The sequence below is a fragment of the Haliaeetus albicilla genome, chromosome 14 (genome assembly GCF_947461875.1).
Source record: "Haliaeetus albicilla chromosome 14, bHalAlb1.1, whole genome shotgun sequence".
Classification (NCBI taxonomy): Eukaryota; Metazoa; Chordata; class Aves; order Accipitriformes; family Accipitridae; genus Haliaeetus; species Haliaeetus albicilla.
Genome location: NC_091496.1, coordinates 23,991,724 through 24,017,738, shown reverse-complemented (window position 1 = coordinate 24,017,738; position 26,015 = coordinate 23,991,724). Strand labels below are relative to the sequence as shown.

General features: G+C 37.0%; 1 protein-coding gene across 4 annotated transcripts in view; it reads right to left on the bottom strand.

Moving 5' to 3' along the window:
• Window positions 1–315: 315 nt before the first annotated feature.
• The window catches only part of POT1 (protection of telomeres 1), an 82,599-nt gene continuing 56,899 nt past the window's right edge, over window positions 316–26,015 (bottom strand). For all 4 annotated transcript variants that reach the window (XM_069801988.1, XM_069801990.1, XM_069801989.1 and 1 more), the window contains 10 exons: window positions 23,170–23,330; window positions 19,178–19,266; window positions 18,013–18,057; window positions 17,432–17,588; window positions 14,277–14,482; window positions 11,403–11,538; window positions 8,564–8,658; window positions 6,880–6,971; window positions 3,258–3,363; window positions 316–2,229 (listed from right to left, as the gene is read on the bottom strand). In XM_069801988.1, the coding sequence (XP_069658089.1) occupies window positions 2,117–2,229; window positions 3,258–3,363; window positions 6,880–6,971; window positions 8,564–8,658; window positions 11,403–11,538; window positions 14,277–14,482; window positions 17,432–17,588; window positions 18,013–18,057; window positions 19,178–19,266; window positions 23,170–23,330 (1,200 nt within the window). In that variant the 3' untranslated portion in view covers window positions 316–2,116. The remainder of the gene's footprint in view (window positions 2,230–3,257; window positions 3,364–6,879; window positions 6,972–8,563; window positions 8,659–11,402; window positions 11,539–14,276; window positions 14,483–17,431; window positions 17,589–18,012; window positions 18,058–19,177; window positions 19,267–23,169; window positions 23,331–26,015) is intronic.

Below are 26,015 nucleotides of genomic sequence, written 5' to 3'. Positions count from 1 at the left end.
TAAAGGTCTGAGTCCCATCTCAGTGACTTCCGTTGCTCCATAAAGGCTACCAATGAGACACAGACATTTTCAACTGTCTGTGCACTAATTCCTTTCTGTACAGTGATCTTTAGTATTGCCAAACACATAATTTTTAATTACTAATTAAAATTATTTCTATGAATTGTATTTAGAAAGAGAATTAAACATGTACTTTTCAATCCAACAAACTATACAAACATTCATTTGGAACATTTTGCTGGATAAAGGCTACTGATGACAAATTTTTCAGAGTCTTATGAACTAGGAACTAAAAGTCAAGTACCAGAAAAACTCTGTATTTGGAAAAATCTTTATTAAACATTTCAATACAATATTCAGTAGTAAAAAAATCAAGTGATGCGTATGCAGAGTTTTCTGGCAGGGATCTCAGACAAGAGATGTAGTGAAATTGATTTATTTTACACCAAAGTTCAAAACAAATTCTTATTTATTACTTTACAAAGACTTAATTTAGAAAAAATGTGCAATATCAGTATCTGAGTTAACAAAAATCTAAAAATAAAAACATTCTATTCCAATGTTTTCATACACTATTTACAAGAAAAGCAAAAAAGATTGCCTTCAATTTAACCCCTAGATTCTGAAATCCTCAGGATATGGCCAGTGTCTAAAGTTCTGTAATATTAACCTAACAACTTTGTATAACTATTTTTTGTTTATGCATTTATTCACAGATTCAGGCAAGCTTTCATAAGCCAGTACTGCTCTTTAGTAAACTGCTTGTTCAATTCCAAAGTTGATTTTTTTCATACTACTTAAAGGAAATATCCACTAAGCACCTTTAATATTGGTTCTCCCTATACACCAATCAATAAAGAACAATCTCCTAGTTTATGACAGATAAACCCAGTATAATTTTTTTAGAGTACCAGAAAATTATCAGAAGATATTCAGATGAAATTTTGAATGACAAATTGCATAATCTACTTAACAGCCCTGAAAAATGAATAAATAAAATGTAAATAGATTATTATTTTGATAGTAGATGACAAGTATTCCATCTTGCTTCTGAACTCCCTTAAAAAACAGCTGTTACAAGTATTAAGTAATTTTGCTCCGATGGAAAGCATTTGATTTGTCGGGGATTTCTACATTAATTATCCTTGGAGAAATGTCCTGAATTTGTCCTACAGACTTCTGAATGCAAAGTAAAACCACTGAGTAATTTTTCTACTCCAGCAGTATTTTCAAGTCATGATATCACTAGATTAGTTCTGTATCTTTAAATTTAGTCATACAGTCTATGTAAGACAGAAACAGCAGATCTGGGCAGTGTAATCTGACAGTAAATTTAGCCAGATACATCAGAGCCTTTGAAAAAACAGACCTAGCTAATAAGCGTGCTAACAACTTTGGTACCCAATAGGGCCACCTTAAAAATCATTACGACCTAGCGAATGTCAAGACTCATTTTACAATTTTACACTACCTTACTTTCATGGTTTGACTTTAATTTTAGTGATAAACATTACATGGTCACATTCATAAGTACATCAAAATCTATAGTAACTGGTAAACATAGCAGTTACCTTGGTATGATTAACAGGAAGAGTTCTGTCTAAATGTACCTATCAGTGCAAAATCAAAGAAGTCTCTAAAAATGGACAACAACCCTGTTAAACTGGCCAAGAACAGCAACATATGCTTGCACAAAGTAGTCTGAGAGAAAGTTTACTGAAGAGCTCCTTTTCCATATCTGCTGAGATCATTTAACACAGAAATGAACACAGCAGCATCATTCTGACTATATTTTCTGAGTAAAACTCACCAGTTTAGAGTAACCTCATCATTGCCTTTCTGAAGGACAGATGGATACCAGATTGTTTCCATCAGCCTGAGCCAAGCAGGCTCCAGTGAAAAGCTTAGCACCTCCATTTGCACTCAGATCATAAGGCTGTACGCCAGGAAAGTAGTAAATACATCAAAGCATAATTGCCATTCACATTAATATACAAGCTAAAACTTCATACATACAGGTTGAGTTCCTAAGAAAGGAACAACGATTTTTTTTATACAGTCTCTGATTGCCCCAAATTGTATACTTACTGGATTACTTCCTATTAGCAACACATCACTATACAACACCTTCAGCAACTGTAGTGTCAAAAATTTGGTAATAAACTTGATGTGTCATCGCATCTCTGACATTATAGGACTTGATGAAGCATTCCAGCCATGGCAAGTCATCTACAAACAAAATCCAAATTACTGTTTAATACTAATTTCTAACTTTTGTAGGAGAGAAACATAACTTGAGCAGGATCTTAACTAGGGTATCTAAATGTATACAACAGTTAATGGGAAGAAAAATAAATTACTAATTTTAAAATTCCAATTTGCATCTTAAAATTTCCCGCAGCATCTGAAATGGTGTTCAGTGACAATCTTTCAAGCCTTGCCCTCCTTACCCCAGCGCCCCTCCCAAAACACTTGGTACCAGTAGTTGTACCACAGTATAGCACATATAAAGACTTTCCAATAATAAAAACTTATCTCCATGTGTCTCAATGAGACAATTTCAGGGGTCTCAAAGGGAACAACCTTTACAATAGGGCCACTTTTTGTAAGCATGGTCAAGACTCCAAGTGTGGTTGTGTGGTCACTGACAGCCATGTACTTAAGAGGGAGTACACTGCAGAGGTCAGAGCTGCGGCAGGGACATATAGCTACCTTGGACGTGTGTAGTTTAGGCAGAGCTACTTCCTGCCACAACAGAACTGCTGCACAAAAACCTCTGTGACTGGATTTGGATTAAGGTTTTGCTCAATTTTCATGGATGTTTCCTGTAGCAAGGGATGCTCTAAACCAGCATGTGCATTCAAAAGTAGAATCTCACACCAAAGCATGTGCCAGAAGCTGAGCTCCCTTTCAGTTTTCCCTAATGTACTGTGACATTCAGTACGAGGGTGTTTAGGTTAACTTCCATATGAATACAAATGACATGTTAGTGCTTGCATAGACATGACTGTATTCACACATCACTGCATGCTACATGAGAATTTACTGAACTATTACTTTTCTTTCTCAAAAGGGAGTTCCACTATTACAGAAATGTATCAAAACAAATTAATTGGAACTCTCCTTACAGACTCCTGCATTTCTCTGTTCTGAGTTTTGCCGACGCGTAAGTTGAATTCTAAGACTTTGCATGTGCAATGGCAGATTGAAAGACCCTTTTCTCCCCGCCCCCCCTTTTAAAATAATGGCAATCTGACCTAATTTTCTTCCTGGAGGACAGAGCGTATTCATGGTCATCTGCATCTTTTGCTGAAGAGAATTATTAGTTAAGATTTCAGAGGCAGGAATTTGGAAAAAATTTTCCTGGAAGAGAACAGAAAAGTATGAGGCATTGGAAGAGGGGTAAGAAATCATTAGCCAGAACCCTGACTGCATGTTCTTTTATCATTTAAGGAACTTAAAATTATCCAGATAGGCAACACAACAGAAGAACAATACTATTTCTAAAACTGTTCAGATACAGAAGAAAACCAAAGCTGTCTGAAAAAATTAATAGTCTGTATTTCAGTACCCCTGAGTATTCAGGGACTACAGCCACCCAGAAAGCACACATGTAGGTCTGTATACATAACTGGCAGATATTCCTCATAAACCTCTGTAACCAGACAATGTTATGGCCAGAAAGGATGGTCAGTCCTCCTCAACAGTCCCTCGCTGCAGTGAGCAAAACATTTTGAGAGGAACAAAGTCACTTGAAAACAAGGGGGCACTGCAACCTTCAGTCGCAACCACTTCATAGAAGTGGAACTCCCTTAGTTTGAGTTTCATTTTTTTTGATAGTTTTAGAAACTGTGGAGAAAGGCTTATACTGTGGAATACATTTCTGAATGAAGGAGCAAAATAAAGAATGGAACACTGAAACATTAAGTAAACCTTTTCTGTGTATTTTTAAACAATATAGAGTAAGCATGACTGACAAAACTCCCATTTTATTCTTTCCAAGTTTGTTACCTGATTTTGTACCTCTAACGACTCATCATCTTACACCTTGTCAAAGTGAGCTAAAGCTTCTGATAGCAATTTCTCCTTTTTGTTAAAAGATAAAAATACAGAATAATCTGCCTTTGTATAATTTTTGTCTGATACGTTTAATGGAAGTGATCAGAAGTTAGCAGATAATCCAGCAGTAAAATTGACAGAGATATCTACTTTTTCCTCTCACTCTTACAATTCTTCCTCTGACTATAGAACTTTTCGATTTTTTCCTTCAATGACTCTTCCTATAAAGAGGAGAGGAAAGAAAAGAACTGAGAGCGTTCCTACAGAAGTGTGACTGGAAGCTAGTGTAAAGCTGCACTTCAAAGTAGCCCAGTTCTTTCTCGGGTGGTGCTGAAGGACCCAAGTTAAGGCTTGGAAGGTATTGGCTTGTCTTTGAAGTACCACCAGCAGGAATGCTAGCAGCTGGCACTTCAGAAGAAATTGTGGGGTTTTTTTCTGCAGCTAAGCTGTAGTACTGAGCAGTATCTGATAAGAATCTGAGCTACCATGAAGTAGAGATTTTTGGAATTCTGCATCAAGAGATGGTTTAAAATCCTTCCCCCCACCTTCTTTTTGCAGTTTAGTTTCTCGATATAAAAAAGAAAAAGGACAGTAGAAGGAAAAGATGACTAGCTGAAATGGGGATTGCAGCCTTTGACCTCCTTTGCTGCTAATACACCATGTATTTTAAGAAAACACACATTTTTTCCAATATTGTTTTTACTTACAGTCTTAAAATTAAACAAGGAAGAGTACTCCCTTCAAAGTCCCACTCAAAGTCATTAAGTACAATGGTGGAAAATATATACACATTAAATACAATTGCTGTGGGGGAAAAAAAATTCCCACTGAATTGTTTCTCTGTCCCATTTTGGACAAAGTTATAACTCTGAAGTGCCACTACACTGACTATTTTCCACTTGGGTAAATAGATTACTCCAAACGTGTATTGTTAGATCCTGATATTCCCAGCCATGAACTGCTGGAATAAGAAAACACACAAATGCACTTATAGAAGGAAAAAAGGTACAATGTAATACTAATGTATTTTAGATAATAATTCTATTCTTTACCAAGTTCTTCTCACTTTTTTATTATTTTCTCTTTTCAAAACGATTGACATACCATCTCAAAATTTAGGATAGTAACTACAATGTGTCTGTGTATGTTTGTGTGTGTAAAAAACAAAACAAAACCCCCCAAAATCCCCAAAGGTAAAACAAAAGGAAAAAACCCACGAAGTACATAGCAACAGATATTTCTACTGCACGCAAAAATACATGTAAAGGAGTAAATTCACTAAGGAGGATACTAGACTTATACAATTCATATTCAGCCCTAAATTGGAGATGCAGGAAGCAATGACCAGCTCTTGTCAGCCAGAAATCCTCCACCTTCCGCATCACAAAAAATTCTTACTCAAAGCATCTTTGTGCATTAAACCTAATAATAAAGCTTATGAATTAGAGTAAAAAGGAAAGAAATAAAAAAAAAATCCTGAAGAGTAATTGGTAGTTTACTGTCAAAATAGGAGATGTCCAAAGTGGATTCTGCAGGGCATTGTCCGAAGTCTGGTGATTTCAAGAATTTTCAGTAGTGACATGCTTTATGGAATAGCAAATAGGCCCACTATGTTTACAGACAAAACCAAGCTGGGGGAACCGCAAGTATACGGGAGTAAAGAATTAGAATTAATTTTTGACAAACTTGAAGGCCAGTAGGACAAAAAAAACCCCCACAACCAACAACCAACCCCCCTGCCTTTCCACCAGATACATGTATAAAATACTGCTTTTAAGCAAACCAAATCAACGGCTCAAAGAATGAAGAATAATTTCTTAAAGCTGAGGTTCTACTCAGAGATGAAGGGATTATACCATGAATCAGTAAGCAAGAAATTAAGTGATCGCCATACTGGTTTATACATATAGAAGCATTATCTGGCAATGCCTCATGCTAGGGTACTGTTTTAGCACTTTAAGGAAGATGTGGGCCACCGGGGAAGAATCCAGAAGAACAACAGTGAGGATGGTCAGAGTTTTCAAAGAACTCTGACCTGGAAGAAAAAACTCTGATATGAAAAAAACTCTTATATGGAAGAAGACAGAATGAATGGGGTTTTTTTAGCCTTCAGAAAGTAAAATCATTATACAGTATGTAGTGACAGGAAAACCATCCATTCTTCAGTGTCTCAGGTAGCAGGAATGGTCTTAAGTTGCTTCAGAGAAAACTGAAAATAGGTTAATTCTAAGGTTAGCAAAGTAGTTGAATAAACTGCTTCTGAAATCAAAGATGAATATCTGCATAGCTATAGTTGAGTCCTGCCTAGGTTCAGGGGAAGGAAGGCATCTTCTGACCTCATGGTCGTATGAAACAAAAATCAAGAATTAGTGAATGGATAGATTCTACTGAGAGTTAAAAAAAGAGGCAATAAAATTTTGAACTAATCCAGAAGTTACCTGCATAAATCCTGAAATGCTCCCATCATTCACACAGCATTTAGACTGCACAATTTAACATTGCCAATAAGAGAGAAATTCAGCCATGGAAATGTATAGAAATCTATGGAAATACCAAATATCTATCTATAAGCTTCAGTTTTGTCTTTATGCTTTGATATTCTGTACTCTGATATTTTTTTGAAAAATTACTAAAAATTACATTCTGTGCATCTTCATTGATGGACAGTATTAATAACATCACAGCACTTGTAACTGTCCCTGCAAAACACTGCAGGTAACATAGAATGAGTATTTCTATACATACATTTGCTATTTTAAAAACAAATAAAACCCAAACCCACATAATCTGTAGAGTCTACCTTCACCTGGATTTACTTACATAATCAAAAAGGTATACATTTAGTGCTCCTGTTGCATCAACCAGTGTAAACTTCATAATAAAAACATACTGGAGCGGCACAATACCTAAAACTGGAGAAAATAAAAATTGATCTGTTTCTTAGAGTGACTATGCAAGACAAACCATAACAACTCAAGCTCACAATATCCCTCCTTTAATAGTAACTGACTTTGAATACTGTCATTAAAAGTATAAATTGACAGGCCAAAATATACAGCCTCTGAATCACAAAATGTGGTTCTATTTTGACAGCACATTGCAATCTGCCTAGAAACACTTTAATAGATGAGTCTATAAAAATGCAGAAAGATTTTTAAGTACTTATTCTCATCCTAGTAAAAGAAATGCTAATACTTGCTTAGATCTTAGATCCTACATTGGTAGGATTCTCCTACTCCTGTTATTTTATCCATGGAAGATTAAAGGAGACTTGCTCTTAAATTCAGTGATAAGAAGACAGCATTCCACCTGAAAACATATCTTCTGAGGAAAACAATTTGTTTCAAATGATGTAGTAAAAGCTACCAGGCAAAGTCTTATTCAGAAAAACTTTGCTGGCAGTTCTGAAAATATTCCAGCATAAGTAAATGACTATAGTAATTCTCTCACTGGCAGCAGTAAATGTTAAGCTGCAAACGTAAAATATCTTAAACATACAAAGTTAATGCAACTCTGCATCACTCTCTTTGGGGTACATCTACTTAAATTGGCTAGTCATTTTATGTTCAACTGATCTGATATACTTGCAGGTTATCATTTAGTCTGAAAATACAGATGATAAAAGAATAATATACATAAGATAATTTAAATGCTAGAAAGCATTTAATGAATATTGTTTTCATTTTGAGAATGTCAATCACAGGTGTTGTAACACTGCCAGTTATATATTACTTTACATTTATTTGATAGAATATAATTATGACAGTTTATTTAGGAGAACTACTGTATCGCTTGAATAGTTTTTTTCTTTTATAAAGTCTTTACCAAGCTTAGATACTGCTAGATATTCCAACTTAATGTTAGAACATGAATTGATAAACTTGAAAATATTCTTTCTCCTTAATATGTTGTGAAGTTTTAAGCTCCATTTTACCTCCAGCATTTGAACGTGTTGACTACATAAAGCAAGGAACACACAAAGCATAGAACACACATATATGTTATGGTATAATTCCTTTCATTTGAATATTATTTCTTGCAGACTCTCTAGAATATGCTTAGCATTGATAAGGCTTGCAGAAGATAAAAGTCTAACTTGTACTAGTCATTAAATAGGACTCTCTTTAGTTCAGGTCAGAAAAACATCTTCAAAAGGGAAAGCAAGACTAACTTCTAGGACTGCAAGCATGTACCTAGTTTAAAAATGACATCTGCAACCAAAAATTCATCACATCTGTACTACAATAGGTGTTACTAGTGACACCTATGGTAGAAGAAACTATTCAACATATAAAATCCTTTAATTCATACTGTAATGATTTCAAAAGTAAATATGTAATTTCAACTAGTAAAAGGTGAATAAATTTTACAGCTTTATACTCAAGCATAATAATAAATTACATGCTTTCTGTACAAAACTGCAACCCAGAAACCAAACTATTTCATATAAACACTTCAGAATTAAGGCACGGAAGTATTTCAGGACAATATCATGTCAACTGACCTTGTGCTATTTCAGTTGGTTCCCATGATGGTCGTTGTTCTGCTGCAATGGAACTTAGACTCTTGATAGGCTTTGGAGTTGAACACTGCTTGCACCTAGCATTTAAAACAAGAAACTGAGACTAACCAAACACTGACTTATTTATACTAGAAGCTTTCTGCAGAAAAAAAAAATAATTCTGATTTCCTTAATCAGTGCGAGTGCAAAAATATTTCTATTGCTGTTTAAAATAACTATTTTACTAGACACACAAGCTTTAGACCACATCAAAACCCTTAATGCTGCTTTTGTATTATGCCCAAGAAGAAATAAATCATTTTGGTCTGGAAAAGACCACCTCAGTGAACAGAAAGGAGGAAAACTGTACATCAAGGCTGAGAGAGCTGGGGTTGTTCAGCCTGGAGAAGGGAAGGCTGCAGGGAGACCTTATTGCAGCCTTTCAATATATAAAGGGGGCTTATAAGAAAGATGGAGAGAGACTTTTTACCAAGGCCCTTAATGACAGGACAAGGGACAATGGTTTTAAACTGAAAGAGGGTTGATTTAGGTTGTACAGAAGGAAGAAATTCTTTACTATGAGGGTGGTGAGGCACTGGAACAGGTTGCCCAGAGAGGCTGTGGATGCCCCATCCCTGGCAGTGTCCAAGGCCAGGTTGGATGGGGCTTTAAGCAACCTGGTCTAGTGAAAGATGTCCCTGCCCATGGCAGGGTGATTGGACTAGATGATCTTTAAAGGTCTCTTCCAAGCCAAACCATTCTAAGATCACTACATTGCTAAACATATATTCCTATGTCACTGCTAAACATATATTCCTATGTCACTATTTTGTTGTTTAGCAATACAAACATTTCACTTTGTAAAAGCAGGAATGAATCTGAACTTGTAGCACACTCTAAAAACACAACAGGGTTAGAGGAGAAGTTTGGCTTTACCTATGTTAAAAAATATTAACTATGAGTTATTAAAACAATCTCTTTCATTACTGGTATATTTACACCAGTAATTATAAATTTTACACGTGACATAGTAAGCAAATGCTGCAAGTGGATGAAAACATTGAAAAACTGTTTTCAAAGTTGTTCTCATTTGCCTCAAGGAATAAAATTACAGAACTGTTTTTTCCAAATTAAGCTTCTGTGCTAGTATATTACAATTAGAACTTAAAATAGACATTTATTGTCTTTTGGAATTACATGCAAAACATGTCATAAAAATTAATTGCACTAGTTCTGCTCAAGTGATATAAAGGAGTGAAGTTACTTTTTTCCTTTAAAAAACCCACCCAAACTCCAATAAAGTAACTTAGCTATGAACTTTGTTTTTTATATGCAAGTGTGTATGTTTATTTTTTTATATATATATGAATATACATGCATACGCACACACACATAAATATTTATACGGGTATTCAAGCTCATTCCTACAGCAAAAATAACTTTGCTTTTCATTCTACTATACAGAATTTTTTTAGACTTTGCTAAGTATACGTTACTGATAAAAAAGTGCGTGGAACAAAGCTCTGAAATGCCAACATCCTTGTGAAGTTCCTTCCTAAATATCCTGTAAACAATCATGGAATATCTTATAGAGCATTGGCTTTTACAGTACAGCCATTTAAACAGAGAACGATGTCTGAAGGCAAGTTGTGCATAGCTGGGGAAATACATGGATTATGAAGTGCAAGGGGAAATACTTTGTACTGGTGAAGATCCAGTCCCAGTAGGAATATCCATATATTGCCTTTATTTAAAAAAGCTGTGGACAGCCATATCTGGAAAGGTCAAACAATATATGACAAAGAGAAAAAATTATCTGTATTTGTTTTATCAGTCCTTAGGGGAAACTTTAGGGTTCACATGAAACATGCAATATTTCTCCACAGAATTTTTTTTACTGCCTACAGGACTGAAGTAGTGCAACACAGTGCTCTGCTTGAACTTATTAGGGCTGCTGAGAGGGAGGACTCAGCTTGCATGAAGTAGACTGTTATTTCTGAGCTCAGTAACTGCATGCTGCTGCTGCGCAGTACTGGGAGAACATACTGCTGCTAGCTCTCATTGAGCAGAAACATGATATTGCATGGCATAGCACACATACCAGACATGGATATGTGTACTACATTCTACAGCCTTGAAACTGTGGAATTCAGAAACCCGATGAAGTCATCTCTACAGTGACTGACATCCACAAACAGGTAAAGGCACTTTGCAGTGCTGTAGATCTCAATAAATGGCAAAGGCTGAGGAAAGGCTGTCCAAAATCCCTCATTTCTTCCAAACCCCAAACTTTCCCAGCACCAGGAATGAGAGAGAATGAGACATGGATTGACAGCCTGAAATTATTTTCTGGGTCTCTATTTAAATATTACCTGTGTACAAAAAAACCAGCATACATTTTTAAAGCAACATATGTTTTGGCTTTAGTCTAATGAGTAAGACCTGAAAATGGTATTTTTCTGGCCAGAAATTGGAAGATCTGGACTAAAAGAGGAAGATTTAGGCATTTTGCAGCCTAAAGAGACTCGTATGTGCACTTCCATCTCTGTAGTATATTACCCTACCCACACATCACAGGCAAGACTGAACCTGTGGTGCTGTGCAATTAAGGGCATAAGATTTATAGAGCAAGATAAAGCCCAACTGCAGTTAAGTCCTTTGATATGAGGTAGTAGTATGGCATTTCAATCCCGATCTCAGTAGTGCTGATCATGTTATGTATTTTGCATCAAAGAATCTTTGGGTAAGTTATCCCTTGAGCACTGCTGTTTGAATTACTGAAGAAAATGATATCTATCTATTGCTGCAACTATGAAAATATCAACAAATACTTTGAACCTACCCATAATATTTTATGTTCCCTTGTAAAAGAAAAGGAGCTGAAGGATCTAATAATTCAAGATCATCTTCTGTGGATCTCACAGGAATAACACATTTAAATCTTTTTGTAAGCTTCCAGACTTCTTTTAGTGTTCCACCTATTAAGAACAGAAAAAAATGTCTTTTTAAACTGTAATCAAGAATAAATTGAACAGCTTGCATTTCTTGGCTGATTAGATGTTGATTTCAGGACCTTCAATAAAAATTGAGACCCACTATTGAAAACTGAAAAAATGGTCCATAACCTTCTCACTCTTACTCAACAACAGACTCAATAAAGAATCAAAGATAGGCATTTATCAGAGCAGATGCCTTAATAGCTATCATAGCCGTCACTGTAACCATGAGGTTGTATTTTGTTAGCATCACTTTAATTTAATTTCTCCTATGATTTTATTAGCAATTTTCTTGGGGGAAAAAAAGAACAAACTGACTTTTTGTAATTGCTCCTAAGTGTTTTTTCAGCTTTTAACCAGCAGTTTATGAAAAAGTATTCAACCACATCATAATTGACATGAGGTAGGAAATGCAGAACCACCAAACTTCATGCTAATTTGAGTGCTAGTTAATTGGGGCCATGCTAGGAACACAGCAGAAATTTAATGTATTACAGCTGGAACCCTGAGATTTTCCAATTCCAGTGACAGGAAAAAGTTTTTTCAAATTTATTATAAATCACAAGATAACTTGCCTTCAGTCTCTGTACTATGGACTGCAGAACGGATTATGGAATCTTTTTGACAGTTCACCAGTTCAGTGGAAATGTGGTAAATTTACTAATTTAACACACAGAGAACAGTTATTTGGAAATAGTTCAATAAATTATATGATTGAATCAGCTTGTGAACAACAGCTAAAAAAAGCGAGCAAACTGTTCTAAAATAAATATATTCTACAACTGTGTTGTTTACCACTAACTATAACTAAGATGTTTCAAAGACTTTATGACAAGTAATTACAACACTGGATTCTGAAATATTTATTGCATATATTTGTTACTTCTATTGCAGAGGTAACTAGAGAAGAAAATAAAATCAATAAAATTGCATTATTACTGGTGATGAAAAAATGCACAACATGAAACCTCCTCAATGAACTTCTAGTAAAAAAAATAAACAGAGGCACAGATATTTGAAATTACTTCCCAAAAAGTTAGAAAACAAAGGTCCTCCAAGTACAGTCACACAGATAACAAATCTCATATACATTTCAACTGTTATTCAAGGGATTAACATACAAAATTCAGCGTAGTTTTAACTGACATTGCTAAAAGGTCTTCAGAATTTCAACTTTCCTGTAATATGAAGTTACATTGAGCAAATGTATTCTGGCTTCAAAGAGACTGGCATAAAACACAGAGAAATTACTAGGGGTTGACAATCAGAGTGATTTCATGCACAAATAACGAGGATATGCAAGGAGCATTAATCTACTTGTTAACCATAACATTTCACTCTTCAGTTCAACTAATCTATAGCAATGGTTATGGAATCCTCTCACTCCCTGTCGAGGGTCACATAAAATTCTGTCCATTATCCAACTACTTCCTCAATTCCAGCCCAATAGATGCCAAACACTCAAAAAGAAGTCCTTGCTTCAGCATAATGATTATGGGGAAGAATAGAGTATTGTGTTGTAGAAGAGCAAATTGCTTGTGTTTAACAAATGAGTAGAATCTAGACCACGTCTGTCTAATAAATGTCATAACATGTTTGGCCTTTGAAGGTCGTCTGTATTTGGAAAAGTGCTGGGAAGATTTCTAGGGAGACTTCAAAATCTCCACATCCAAAAACTTAAAGATAAAAATTAAAATAGCATGTAGCTTTGGCAAGGTTCATGATCAATGTTCTCGGAAAGAAGTGCTAAAACACTGATTATGCCTTTTCCTTGTGCTCCAACATGAAGCACATATATCCACATACATACATACTGAGCTGCTGGCACTTTAATATCTGAAAAAAAGATTTATCAAGTTATATTGTTCAGTTATTTTGGGAAAATAAACTAGAACTAGATTCTTTTTTCTTTTGTTTTCACAAAGATAAGGTTAGATTGAACCCCCCCCCCCCCCCCCCAGTTTGGAACATGTCAGAAATAAAGCAGCTATCAGAACTAGTTGAATGTAAAACAAAGTGGAAAACAGAAGGGGTTTTGTCATTGACCCTTACACAAAGGACCACCTGACTTACATTTGCTTATTCATACCACTACTGGAGCACAACTGAAGACTTTGTTTTAAATTCAGAATGCTACTACATGCAATTATTTATTACTTTTCTTCTATGCAAAACATTCCTTATAAGTATTCTTGCTAAACTGCTTTGTTTAAAATTCAGTGGCTATTTCTCTTCCCTGAGGAAATCTGATAAAAACCAAACCAAACCAAAAAAATCTCATGCTGTGAGCTCTATTAATCTGAAACAACACTGACATCCAGAGGCTGACAAAGTTAATTGTAGGCTTGTATTATGAAAAGCCTTCCAAAACTTTTCCACTTCAATACTAAAAATAGGCTTTTTTTAGAAGACTCCGCGAGTTTTCAAATCAGAACTGAAAAATCAGTAAGCACAGCTTGAAAAAAAAATATTCAGATATTAATTTGAGCAGAATCAACAATAAACTTATTGGTATGGTTTTAAAATAGACAGAAGCATCTTACAAGACCTTCACAGATGACATTTTTCTGTTTGCACAACAGTAACTTAAAGTTCCAGCTGAGTTTTTCTTTTCTTTGAACACGCCTTTATCTGAATACAACTTCAACATATCTTAACTTTGTAGATACTTAGAGTGGACACTGTGACATAAGCAGCGGTATATTTGCAATTTATCTTACCTTCTATCATAAGCAAAGTATCTTCAGGCTGTTGAAGCATTTCATCATGCTTTACAAAATGGATAGCTATTTTCCTTTGTTTCTGGTCTTGTGTAGTCCACATTACAGAATCATACCAGGATGTATTGTGTAATTCCGGGTTTGGGGCAGTAACAGCAGAGCCTTGTAAAATAAAGTCAAAGTCATCTCCATCTGGAACTTCTTGCCTAAAACCATTTCCAAAATGAATAAGTAAATTCTAACAGCTTCTCCTTAGGCAATCTAGCAACAAGGACAACAGTACTCCAAATAAATATTAAAATATAGTAATGAGAGTTAAAGTATATACAGGAAAAATAACTTTGTTGTTATATCAGTTTAAACATTTGGAGCTGTATAGAAATTACGACAAGATTATTCATTTCCATGTTAATAAATATGCTAAGTAATCTAATCTTACCTAGGAGCAGAGGCAGCCTAGTGGCTCCATCCACACATATGTAAATCCATGGAAAAAACAAATATATCAGATTTATGTTATTTCAGTTGGGCCTTAAAAGGGCCACACAACTGCATACCACTTCACCAGAGTGAAAAGACTGTATATGCTCATATGATTTCAAGTTTTCTGTTCTAACCTATTTTACTTTGCATATTTTGGGGGGGGGGGGGGGGGGGGGAAGGGCAGGAACAGAATAGCTTCATGTACGTACTGTAAAGGGAAAACCTGCAACTCTGCGCTACAGTTTCTTTCCAGTCCTGCTGGAGTGCACCATTTGTACACTTGCAGTTGTGATCCACAGAGAAGTAATGCAGGCCATTCAAATTTTACCAGTACTATCAACAACAGGCAAAAAGCCAGTGGTTGGCGCGCAAATTAAAAATACAGTAGAATGTTTTCTCCTAAGCGAGACAGACCTGCTGGCTTCAGGTGGAATATGAACCGCAACAAAAAGGATAATGAAAAAAAAGGCTAAAGCTTGGGCTGTTTCATAAAACACTGAAAGAAAGTAGGTGCCAAGCTCCAGAGTGGAGTTGAAGAAAAAATACCATCAACTCCTGCAGATTATTCTGATGATTTCACTTTCAAACCCAAGAGCAGCTGCTTCCACCAGTGAATAGAACAATTCCTGCCTATGAAACAAAACTTTGATACCATTCTGCTATGACTGTAGAACTGGCACACAAGAAGTCTTACTGAACATGAACTTTCATTTCATGAACTGTTCACATTAACTCTTTCCACCTGTGTTCCTGGATTACTATTTTAAATGCAAAAGCAATAGACCTAACATAACAGGTCATCTTTCCAGATATAGCCATTAAACTCTTCCAGCCCCTACAGACTGCCTGCAGATTTCCCGCGGAGGCTGGAATGGAATGAATTGGTTTGAACTAAGCTACGCACAAGGATTGCAACTTCTATAATGTGGATACATGAATAAAACTACATACACATATATCAATATTTTGCTATTTACAGGAAAGCTTCCAGTTGAAGTCTAAAAAACAAAAATACATCTCTCACAAGGATTTTATACTCCAAGCGTTATATGTATCTTACTGCATACAGTGTTAAAGGATCAAACTTGCATTGAACTTTGTTCAGTCAGGCTCCTCAGCATATGCTAAAACATGAAACAACTTCTGCCACAGCAGAACATGTAGGAGGGAAGGATGCCCCTAAAGCATATTTCCTTTGTGGGCCTCTTAACTAACCCAATCCAGGCTGCAGTACAGCTCCACTATATTTCACTGATTCCATCCACCTGATGCACACAGTTGAGAAAAGAGAAGCTAAATTTAAGGGAAGCACTGCAAGCAGTCCTATCACTGCAGCAGGACAGTGGCAGTAGTAGCAGAAAATAGGCTAACTAAAGCCTCACAAATCTGTCTGGTTAGAAGTCTACCCTGATTTTGTGGCAAAGAGAAGGCAGCGATATGTGAAACAGGAGAAGACTCAAATGAACAGAAAAGAAGATATTAACAAGTCAAAAATATATAAAAAGGCTATAGTAGTCATGTAAAATTGTGGGATAAGGATGAATTTCATAAGGAACAAAAAATTCTATCAATTTTATCTGCTTATTACTATACAGAGTTGGCAAATTATCAATTATGTGACAAAAATGGCAGAGAGAGTTGGTAATTATCTCCTTTTTACACTTGGTAATAAAGACCATGTACTTGTATGTTGTGAAGACGATGAAGCACTTCCTCTTCTATTAGCAACCAAGAGAACGTTATAACAACATCTGATAAGGACCACTATTTTTAAAGCTGCAAGCACGCTACTTTGCATGCAAAAGCTGTAAGAGAAGGATAGTAGGGGCATTTTCTTCTCTCAGTGATGTTTGTACCTAATAAACCTTGATTGTGCAAAAAATTTCAAAAGGCCAGGAGAATGTTAATGTGCCACCATATTAAGAAAGCAATAGTTTACACCAGTAACAATAAAGCTGTTTGCGTGGGACCGATGCTAGGCTAAGTCAGGCAAAAAAAGTGATACAGGATTCAGATGATCATGAATAAATAGCACTGTGATTCATGTCACTCAGTAGTTTAATCAAAAATAGACCATTTCAAACAAATTTTCTTTCATTTTTAGATGAATATACACCATAAATGGCATATGATTATTTGACTGAGCATTATTTGATACCATGACAAACTGTATTAAAGTGGAAATAACAATGCTAAAACGGTCAGTGAACTGACTCAGGTCAAAAAAAAGACAAAAATACCAACATGAATGGTGTTTCCCTGGTATTTCAGGATCCAGAAAAGATGCCTTCTCTGGAAGATACACTTTAGTCAAAGATATTTTATTCATTCATTTGGAGACTATCATACCTTTTTGCTTATTTTTTTTTTTTAAACTGCAGTACAGAAACAGGTACTTAAATACAACTTTGGTATGGGAAAAAACATACTGCTATATTTGAAAATAAAGAAAAATTATTGTTTTGAAAGCAAAAGGTTCTGTAAATGGAACTCTTCTGATGATTTAAAGTTTTCCTACCTATTACCAGTGAGTTTCAAATCTTTGCTCAAAATGAAATGCATTTACATTCAGCTCATTTTACACAAGAAAGGATGAAAATACACTGAAAAATCTAGGCATCCCAAAACATACAGAACAATTTGTAATTACTTTTATTGTGTGAAACACTTACAAAGAGTTGCATTTGGAACAATAAAGTTTAATAGACTGATAGAGCTTCTGGGGTTTATAAGTTCTCAGCTTTGCTCTAATGCGATACTGTTGAGGAGCCGTGCTGTTCAGAATGGTTTTCAGTTCTGTGTTATTCAAATCCTGATGATCTGTTAATACTGCAAAATAACAACACACAGAGAAAAGGCTGTACATACCTATTAAACACCATAATATTTGAAATATGGGAAATGGCCATAGCAGGTATGCATTTTCCCTTAGTTCTCAGCTTCTCTTTCCTTCCCAGTTGCAGCCTCAGTTTTATCAATACGTTACTACAGTCTTTAAGATAAATCACAACAGGGTGTGGGAGCATGGTGTACTTCAGTGTACAGAAATTTAACATGTAGAAAAAAACTAATGAAAGTAGACTACATAAATATGCTCTATTCCTTTAGAAATGGAATAAAACCGAAGTAACATTCATAAACTTATACTCTTAGAATAGCTTTTCCTATAATAAGTAGAATATATTATTTCAACCTTTGAGCTTTTGTTCTTTAGTAAAAATAAAATTCACCTTGAGGTCAAAATGTTTCCTACCTGTAACAGGTAACTGCTGACATCTCTGTAAGTATGACTCAAGATCTAAAATCAAGAAGAATTTCTTAGTTATTTTCCCTCCTCCTTTTTCTTCTTTCTCATGTGGACACACAAAACCAGATAGATAGGCAGATAGATACACACACAAACCCAAAAGCTGAACAAAGGAAAATGGAAATCCTAATGTATGAAAACAATATAGCAAAAGGGAAAAGCAAAGTAAGCAGAAGACAAACATTAGATATCAAGAGTTAACATATTTGAGGAGGAATTAGCGTACAAATTAAATAGCAATGCTCATCAAAACGAACACTTTTCAAATGTATACTGTGAATGATACTGCTGACATAAACTGTATTCATCCCCCTGTAATCCTTCTGGACAAGAGCATCAATACATTATTCTAAAAACAATATGGACTGCCTGGTCCCTCCTCTGAACAACCTCTACTACATATACACAGTGCAGTAAATATGTGCAAAATTCTTTCTAAATTTGCAGTATTATGGTCTAGACATGAAGTATTTATTTGACTTTTGCACCCTCTTAGAAATATCCTATCAGAGTATGTTAATAATGCCTAAGTAACATAGGATTTTAAATGCTAGAAGCAAAGATGCAGACTATGACCAGCCAGCTTTAGAGTTTAATTCACTTTTAGTTATTCTAATTCTGGGCTAAAAATATCATCCGAAGAATAGCACGGGATCTGTAGAACTGCCTGTAAGATACTACGTTTCCATGGCGCTGCACCTTGCAAAACTCTGCTACTGATACAACCTTCCATCCAACAGCTTTAGAAGGGCTCCTCAGCAAGCAGCTGTTTAGTAGCGTTTTCAGTACCTGTCTCTAAGAAATTCCCCTTTAGAGGGAGGGAATTATGTCACTCTGCTTTATGATCTAATATAATATGATTAAAAACACAGTGTTTAATAATTTATTCACTGCCTCCTATGAAAGTATTTTTCCATGTATATGAAAGGCTTCTGCTGTAAGACAGAAGGACAGGGTAATGTCAGTTTCCAGCCTAATAATCAGAGAAGAATTCTCTAAGGCTTTGTATGTGAAAGTAACATTACACACTTAGAGAAGCAGTTAACTGTGACCTTATCTTGACCATATATATATTAGAAGAAAGAGCAAGTCAGCTTTCAATTGCTCTTACCTGTAACATTGTTAAAAGTGCTGTCTAATTCCACTGAAGACATGCTTTCCATATTCTGACTGTCTGCCAGATCCACAGATTCCAAGAATCTAAAAATAAATGACTAAATATTTTATAACCTAGAGAAGTGATTCATATATACACACACACACATATATATATGGGACTATACGTACACTTACATAAAACCTACTGTTTATCAATGCACAAGTATAATGTTCAGACATAAATTTTCCAGCAGACACATAAAACTCAATTGAGCCAGAAGCTGCAGGAGTGTGTACTAATGATGCAGATGAGACACTCCTCTTCAAATCACTTCTGGGACTTTAAACACAATATAGTGCCAAAAGAAGTCTGTACTACTGAAAATGGAATTCCTGATAAAGGAATGTGGACTTTGGTTACTTAGCCTTTCCTAGGAGGAAAAAAGAGAGTTTATAACCTTTGGAAGAAGGGGCGGGCAACTCAGGAGGACTACAAGGATGTCATGAGGTTATGCAGGGAGAAAATTAGAAGGGCCAAAGCCCAACAAGAAATTAATCTGGCTACTGCCGTAAAAGACAATAAAAAAATGTTTCTGTAAGTATATCAGCAACAAAAGGAGGGCTAAGGAGAATCTCCATCCTTTATTGGATACCAAGGGAAACATAGTGACAAAGGATGAGGAAAAAGGCTGAGGTACTTAATGCTGCCTTTGCCTCAGTCTTTAATAGTAAGACCAGTTGTTCTCAGGGTACACAGCCCTCTGAGCTGGAAGACAGGGACGGGGAGCAGAATGAAGCCCCCATATCCAAGGGGAAATGGTTAGCGACTTGCTACACACCCGAGTCTATTGTGGTGGATGGGATCCACCCAAGGGTACTGAGGGAGCTGGCAGAAGTGCTCACCAAGCCACTTTCAACCATTTATCATCAGTCCTGGCTAACTGGGGAGGTCCCAGTTGACTGGAAGTTAGCACATGTGACACCCATCTACACTAAGGGCTAGAAGGAGGATCTGGGGAACTAAGGCCTGCCAGTCTGAGCTTGGTGCTGGGGAAGGTTATGGAGCAGGTCATCTTGAGTGCTACCACATGGCACATACAGGACAACTAGGCAATTGGGCCCAGTCCACATGGGTTTATGAAAGGCAGGTCCTGCTTGACTAACATGATCTCCTTCTATAAGAAGGTGACCCGCTTAGTGGATGAGGCTCTGGATGTTGTCTACCTAGACTTTAGTAAAGTTTTTGACACCATTTCCCACAGCATTCTCCTGGAGAAACTGGCTGCTCGTGACTTGGATGGGCCTACACTTTTCTGGGTAAAAAAATAGGCTGGATGGCCAGGCCCAAAGAGTGGTGGTGAATGGAGTTAAATCCAGTTGGCAGCCAGTCACAAGTGGTGTCTCCCAAGGCTCAGTATTGGGGCCAGTTCTGTTTAAGATCTTTATCAATGATCTGGATGAGGGGATTGAGTGCACCCTCAGCAAGTCTGCAGATGACACCAAGTTGGGAGGGAGGGTTGATCTGCTCGTGGGTAGGAAGACTCTATAGAGGGATCTGGACAGGCTGGATCGGTGGGCCAAGGCCAATTGTATGAGGTTCAACAAGGCCAGGTGCTGGGTCCTGCACTTGGGTCATAACAACCCCATGCAATGCTACAGGCTTGGGGAAGAGTGGCTGGAAAGCTGCCTGGTGGGAAAGGACCTGGGGGTGTTGGTCGACAGCTGGCTGAATATGAGCCAGCAGTGTCCCCAGGTGGCCAAGAAGGCCAACAACATCAGAAATAGCATGGCCAGGAGGACAAGGGAAGTGATCATCCCCCTGTGCTTGGCTGTTGTGGTTTAACCCCAGCCAGCAACTAAGCACCACACAGCTGCTCGCTCACTCCCCTCCAGTGGGATGGGGGAGAGAATTGGAAGGGTAAAAGTAAGAAAACTTGTGGGTTGAGATAAAGACAGTTTAATAATTAAAGCAAAAGCTGCGTGCAACACGCAAAGCAAACCAAGGAATTCATTCCCCACTTCCCATGGGCAGGCAGGTGTTCAGCCATCTCCAGGAAAGCAGGGCTCCATCACGTATAGCAGTGACTTGGGAAAATAATGCCATCACTCTGAATGACCCCCTGACTTTCTTCTTTTCCTCATGGTTTTATATACTGAGCATGATGTCACATGATATGGAATATCCCTTTGGCCAGTGGGGGTCAGCTGTCCCAGCTGTGTCCCCTCCCAACTTTTTGGGCACCCCCAGCCTACTCACTGGTGGGGTGGTGCGAGAAGCAGAAAAGGCCTTGGCTCTGTGTAAGCACTGCTCAGCAGTAACAAAAACATCCCTGTGTTATCAACACTGTTTTCAGCACAAATCCAAAAGAGCCCCATACTAGCTAGATGAAGAAAATTAACTCTATCCCAGCCCAAACCAGCACATCGGCACTGGTGAGGCTGCACATTAAATGCTGTGTTCAGTTTTGGGCCCCTTGCTACAAGAAAGACATTGAGGTGCTGGAGCGTGTCCAATGAAGAACAACGAAGCTGGTGAAGGGTCTAGAGCACAAATCCTATGAGGAACGGCTGAGGGAACTGGGGTTGTTTAGCCTGGAGAAAAGGAGGCTGAGGGGAGACCTTATCGCCCTCTACAACTACCCGAAAAGAGGTTGTAGTGAGGTGGGGGTCAGTCTCTTCTCCCAAGGTACAAGCAATGGGACAAGAGGAAACAGCCTCAAGTTGTACCAGGGGAGGTTTAATTGGATATTAGGAAAAATTTCGTCAAGTGTTGTCAAGTGTTGTCTTCAAGGGTTGTCAAGCATTGGAACAGGCTGCCCAGGGAAGTGGTTGAGTCACTGTCTCTGGAGGTATTTAAAAGATGTGTAGACTTGTCACTTAGGGACATGGTTTAGTGGTGGACCTGGCAGTGTTAGGTTAATGGTTGGACTTGATGATCTTAAAGGCCCTTTCCAGCCTGAATGACTCCATGATTTCTTATGCATATAACGCAGTTCAGTAAAGCATTTATATTATATGCTTCATTTTGAACATCTTTAAGTCTCACCATTTCCAAGTAACACATATGCACATACTTAAAATGTGCTCAGTTTATTTGCTTAACCTTAGCTTTTATCTTTAAAAGATTATATGCCAGTATAAAACTGAATAAGTATGTTAATGTGGGCAGGCCTTATTATTACAGCACTATAAAAGAGAAATCTAAATCCCTCCTGTACTTTAAATTTGAAAAATTAGCCTTTATTTACCTATCCCCCCAAACACTTACTCTCTTCTTAGTGGTGCTAAAGACATATTCTGTTCCGGAGTTTCTGGTTCTTACATACTGTCCTGGTTTGGGCTGGGATAGAGTTAATTGCCTAGTAGCTGGTATGGGGCTGTGTTTTGGGTTCAGTATGAGAAGCATGTTGATAACACTGATGTTTTCAGTTGTTCCTAACTAATGTTTAGACTAAGTCAAGGATTTTTCTGCTTCTCATCCCCAGCCAGCAAGAAGGCTGGAGGGGCACAAGAAGTTGGGAGGGGACACAGCCAGGGCAGCTGACCCAAAGTGGCCAACAGGGTATTCCACACCATGTGACATCATACCCAGTATATAAACTGGGGGTGTGTGGGGCCAGGGGGAACTGCTGCTTGGGAACTAAGTGGACGTTGGTCAGCAGGTGGTGAGCAATTGCACTGTGCATCACTTGTATATTCCAATCCTTTTATTATTATTATTGTCATTTTAATATTGTTATTATTATCATTATTAGTTTCTCCCTTTCTGTTCTATTAAACTGTTCTTATCTCAACCCATGAGTTTTACTTTTTCTTCCCCCGATTTTCTCCCCCACCCCACTGGGTGGGCAGGGCGGGGGAGTGAGTGAGCAGCTGCGTGGTGCTTAGTTGCTGGCTGGGGTTAAACCACGACACATACGTTTACAATTCTAAACTGTACAGTTGTTACATTAGCCTAGAGTTTTCCAGAATCATCTAGGAAAAAAACCTACACATAGAACTTACGCCTTTAGTTCCTTAACATCCAGGTTACTTTCTGGTAAGACTCCTATTCCTCGACCATAACAGGTGCCACCATGAAGATGAAATTCTATATGTGAGACATCTTCATCAACAGCACTTGCTTGTTTCGTATGAATACTGTAAATTCTCAGAAAACTTCCAATCTTAAAGAAAAAAAAAAGATAACACAAAATCAGCTATTTACTTGGAAAAATCTAGGCCTCATAAAGCTTCTTCACCGGTTTCACTGAATCACATAATAGCTGACATTGTCAGGGACCTCCGGAGACTGCCTAGTCCAACCCCCGTGCGCAAAGCAAAGTCAACTAGAGCAGGTTTCTTAGGGCTGTCTCCAGCTGGGTTTTGATATTTTCAGAAATGGAGACTCCAAAACCTCTCTGGGTGACCTGTTTGTTTTGCTTTATCAGACAACATTACTGGCAGCAAAGGCTGATTCAGAACCAGCATAAGCCTTCTTTACTAAATCTGATTCTCAAGCAGACTTCAGAAGACAGATCAAACGAGCCAATATATTCTTTTCCTGAGGGCACAATTTGTCTTCTATATTCACAACACAGCCCTCCAGAGACTGACATGCTGTGATTTGTCCATGTATGATTGCACTCAGCAATTGACCTCATGTCCATCATCATGCATGGCATATTATCTGTTTATGTACACACATAAACACATCTGCTTACCAGATTTGTTTATCATATCTTACTCTTACATTACAGTTAGCATTTTTTCAGCACCAGGACAAAAGGCAATGCATGTTAGAAATTCAAAGATTTTGGCACTGTTCCTAAGTCTGTTAGATTTTCTCCTCAGGTACATGGAGGATACGCTTCTTGTTTTGCTTAGAATTATTTTGTGTTCTCTGAAATGGTTTTGTCCAGTTACACAAATGGACTTAGGCTAACTTATACAAGTACCTGTTAAGAAAGAAGTTATGGAGTGCTGAACATTGAACGCATCTTTTAACTTTGCTTTTATTTCAAAATACCACTCCTATTATACCTTCCACCCACCGCCCCAAAAAAACCAAACTAAAACCAAGGTTCTAAAGGTAGATAATCTGGAGACTTAATTATATAGTTAATTTCCCTTTGATGTGTTTTAAAGGCCTTTCAATCAAATTAACTAACACCCAAATTTTTTTTTAAAGTATAATCTAAGATCCAGCTGATAGCTGGCAAGCTACACACATTCAATAACCTGGATTTATGTTCACACTAAGTATCTTTTAAATAGCCCTATATAAATGATAAATTATTTTAAATTGACTTCAATTAACATTAATATTACAGCAGCCAGTCTGTTAAGTCTTATTTCAGCTTCAGCTCCTGCTTTAACCAGTAGAAACCTAAATCCTATCAGACTAGATTGGCCAGGTCTTAGTACGACACTTATAAATGTATGTATATATGCAGAAAAGCAGATAGAGCAGCATCCTTACTCTAGAATCCTCCTCTGTATCAAGGAACAGACTACAACTATATAATGCTGGTATCAAACTGCTCTTTTAAACAATAATCACACATGGAAAAAGGCAGCGTATTTTCAAATTCAGGCACCAGGGACATAAAAAGTGCACTTCAGGCTGCACCTATTTTGCTCCTGGCATGGAGCTCTCACCAGAGTTTTAATTGATCTGCACCCTTAGAGGGCTGCTCATTTTGTTCATTTAAAGCATATCAACAGGACAGGTTGTGCATTTAGATGGCAGTTAAAGAGGCTTATCAGGAGGCTTTTTTTTTTCCTTCTTTCCAGATGCTAAATTTCACTTAGTTGTGTTGAATATCCAAAAATACAAGGGACAGTCATATTATAAAACTAAACTAATGACTATGACAAATGCTTTTGGAGAAAGTTTTTTTAGAAGTTCTTAGCTAAGTTCTGCTTATCAAATTACCTTATATAAATATAATGGTGCCAAACCACTTTTTTTTTTTTCCAAGAGTAATTTGTATATAAGCAGGAAAAGGTTGATTATAATTGAAGAATTTCTTTCTTTCGAAAACAATGTATGAAAAAACTAAGCATTTGCTATAAGTACAAACATGAAACATTAAACATGGGAAAGGAGAGCCCAGAAGCCAAGAATACAAAATGCTGGTTTTGCCTTCTAAACTTGTGTGCTGAAATTCCTGCAAAACTCAACTGAATTACATGTTTTAGTGCAACACTCAAATTCCCAACGTTTATGATCACTATCTTCCTATATATGCATTTTATTAGATGCCTTTTCTGAAAATGTTATTATTTAATATATTTTAATATCACTTAGAACTATACTAAAAAGGTCCATTATAACGGGCATTGCCAAATACTGAAAAAGTACGGAAGGTTATGAATGTCACCACAGACCTGACTGTGCAAGGCGGAGTGCAATTTCCGTGAATTCCTTTGGGAGGCAGCATTGCTTACTGTTAACAGCGGCAAGCAAATGTGGCTGTTACGGCTAAAAGTGTTACTGCTGTATTGCTGTTGTTTACAGAAAGCCTGCAGACCGAGCACACTTTATATACTCGATTGGGAAGAAATTATAATCTAAATTAAAGTAAATACCATGATTTACAGAGCCATCACTAAAATCTCGTACAAAACCAGCTCCTTTCTTGACTCTACAGCAGTTTTGTTTATGAGCTACCTACCTCATTCAGAGCAAGTTCATTCAAAATGAAATTAAAGCTACAAGAACATGTCTTGCAGTAATATAAAATATACTAATACACTATTTGCAGTCTAAATCAGATATGACTATTTAAAAATACATATTAAGGCTAAAAAGAATTAAAATGAAGAAGTTACTTATGCAGTTCCCTGGAACCAGCCAAGTAAACCAG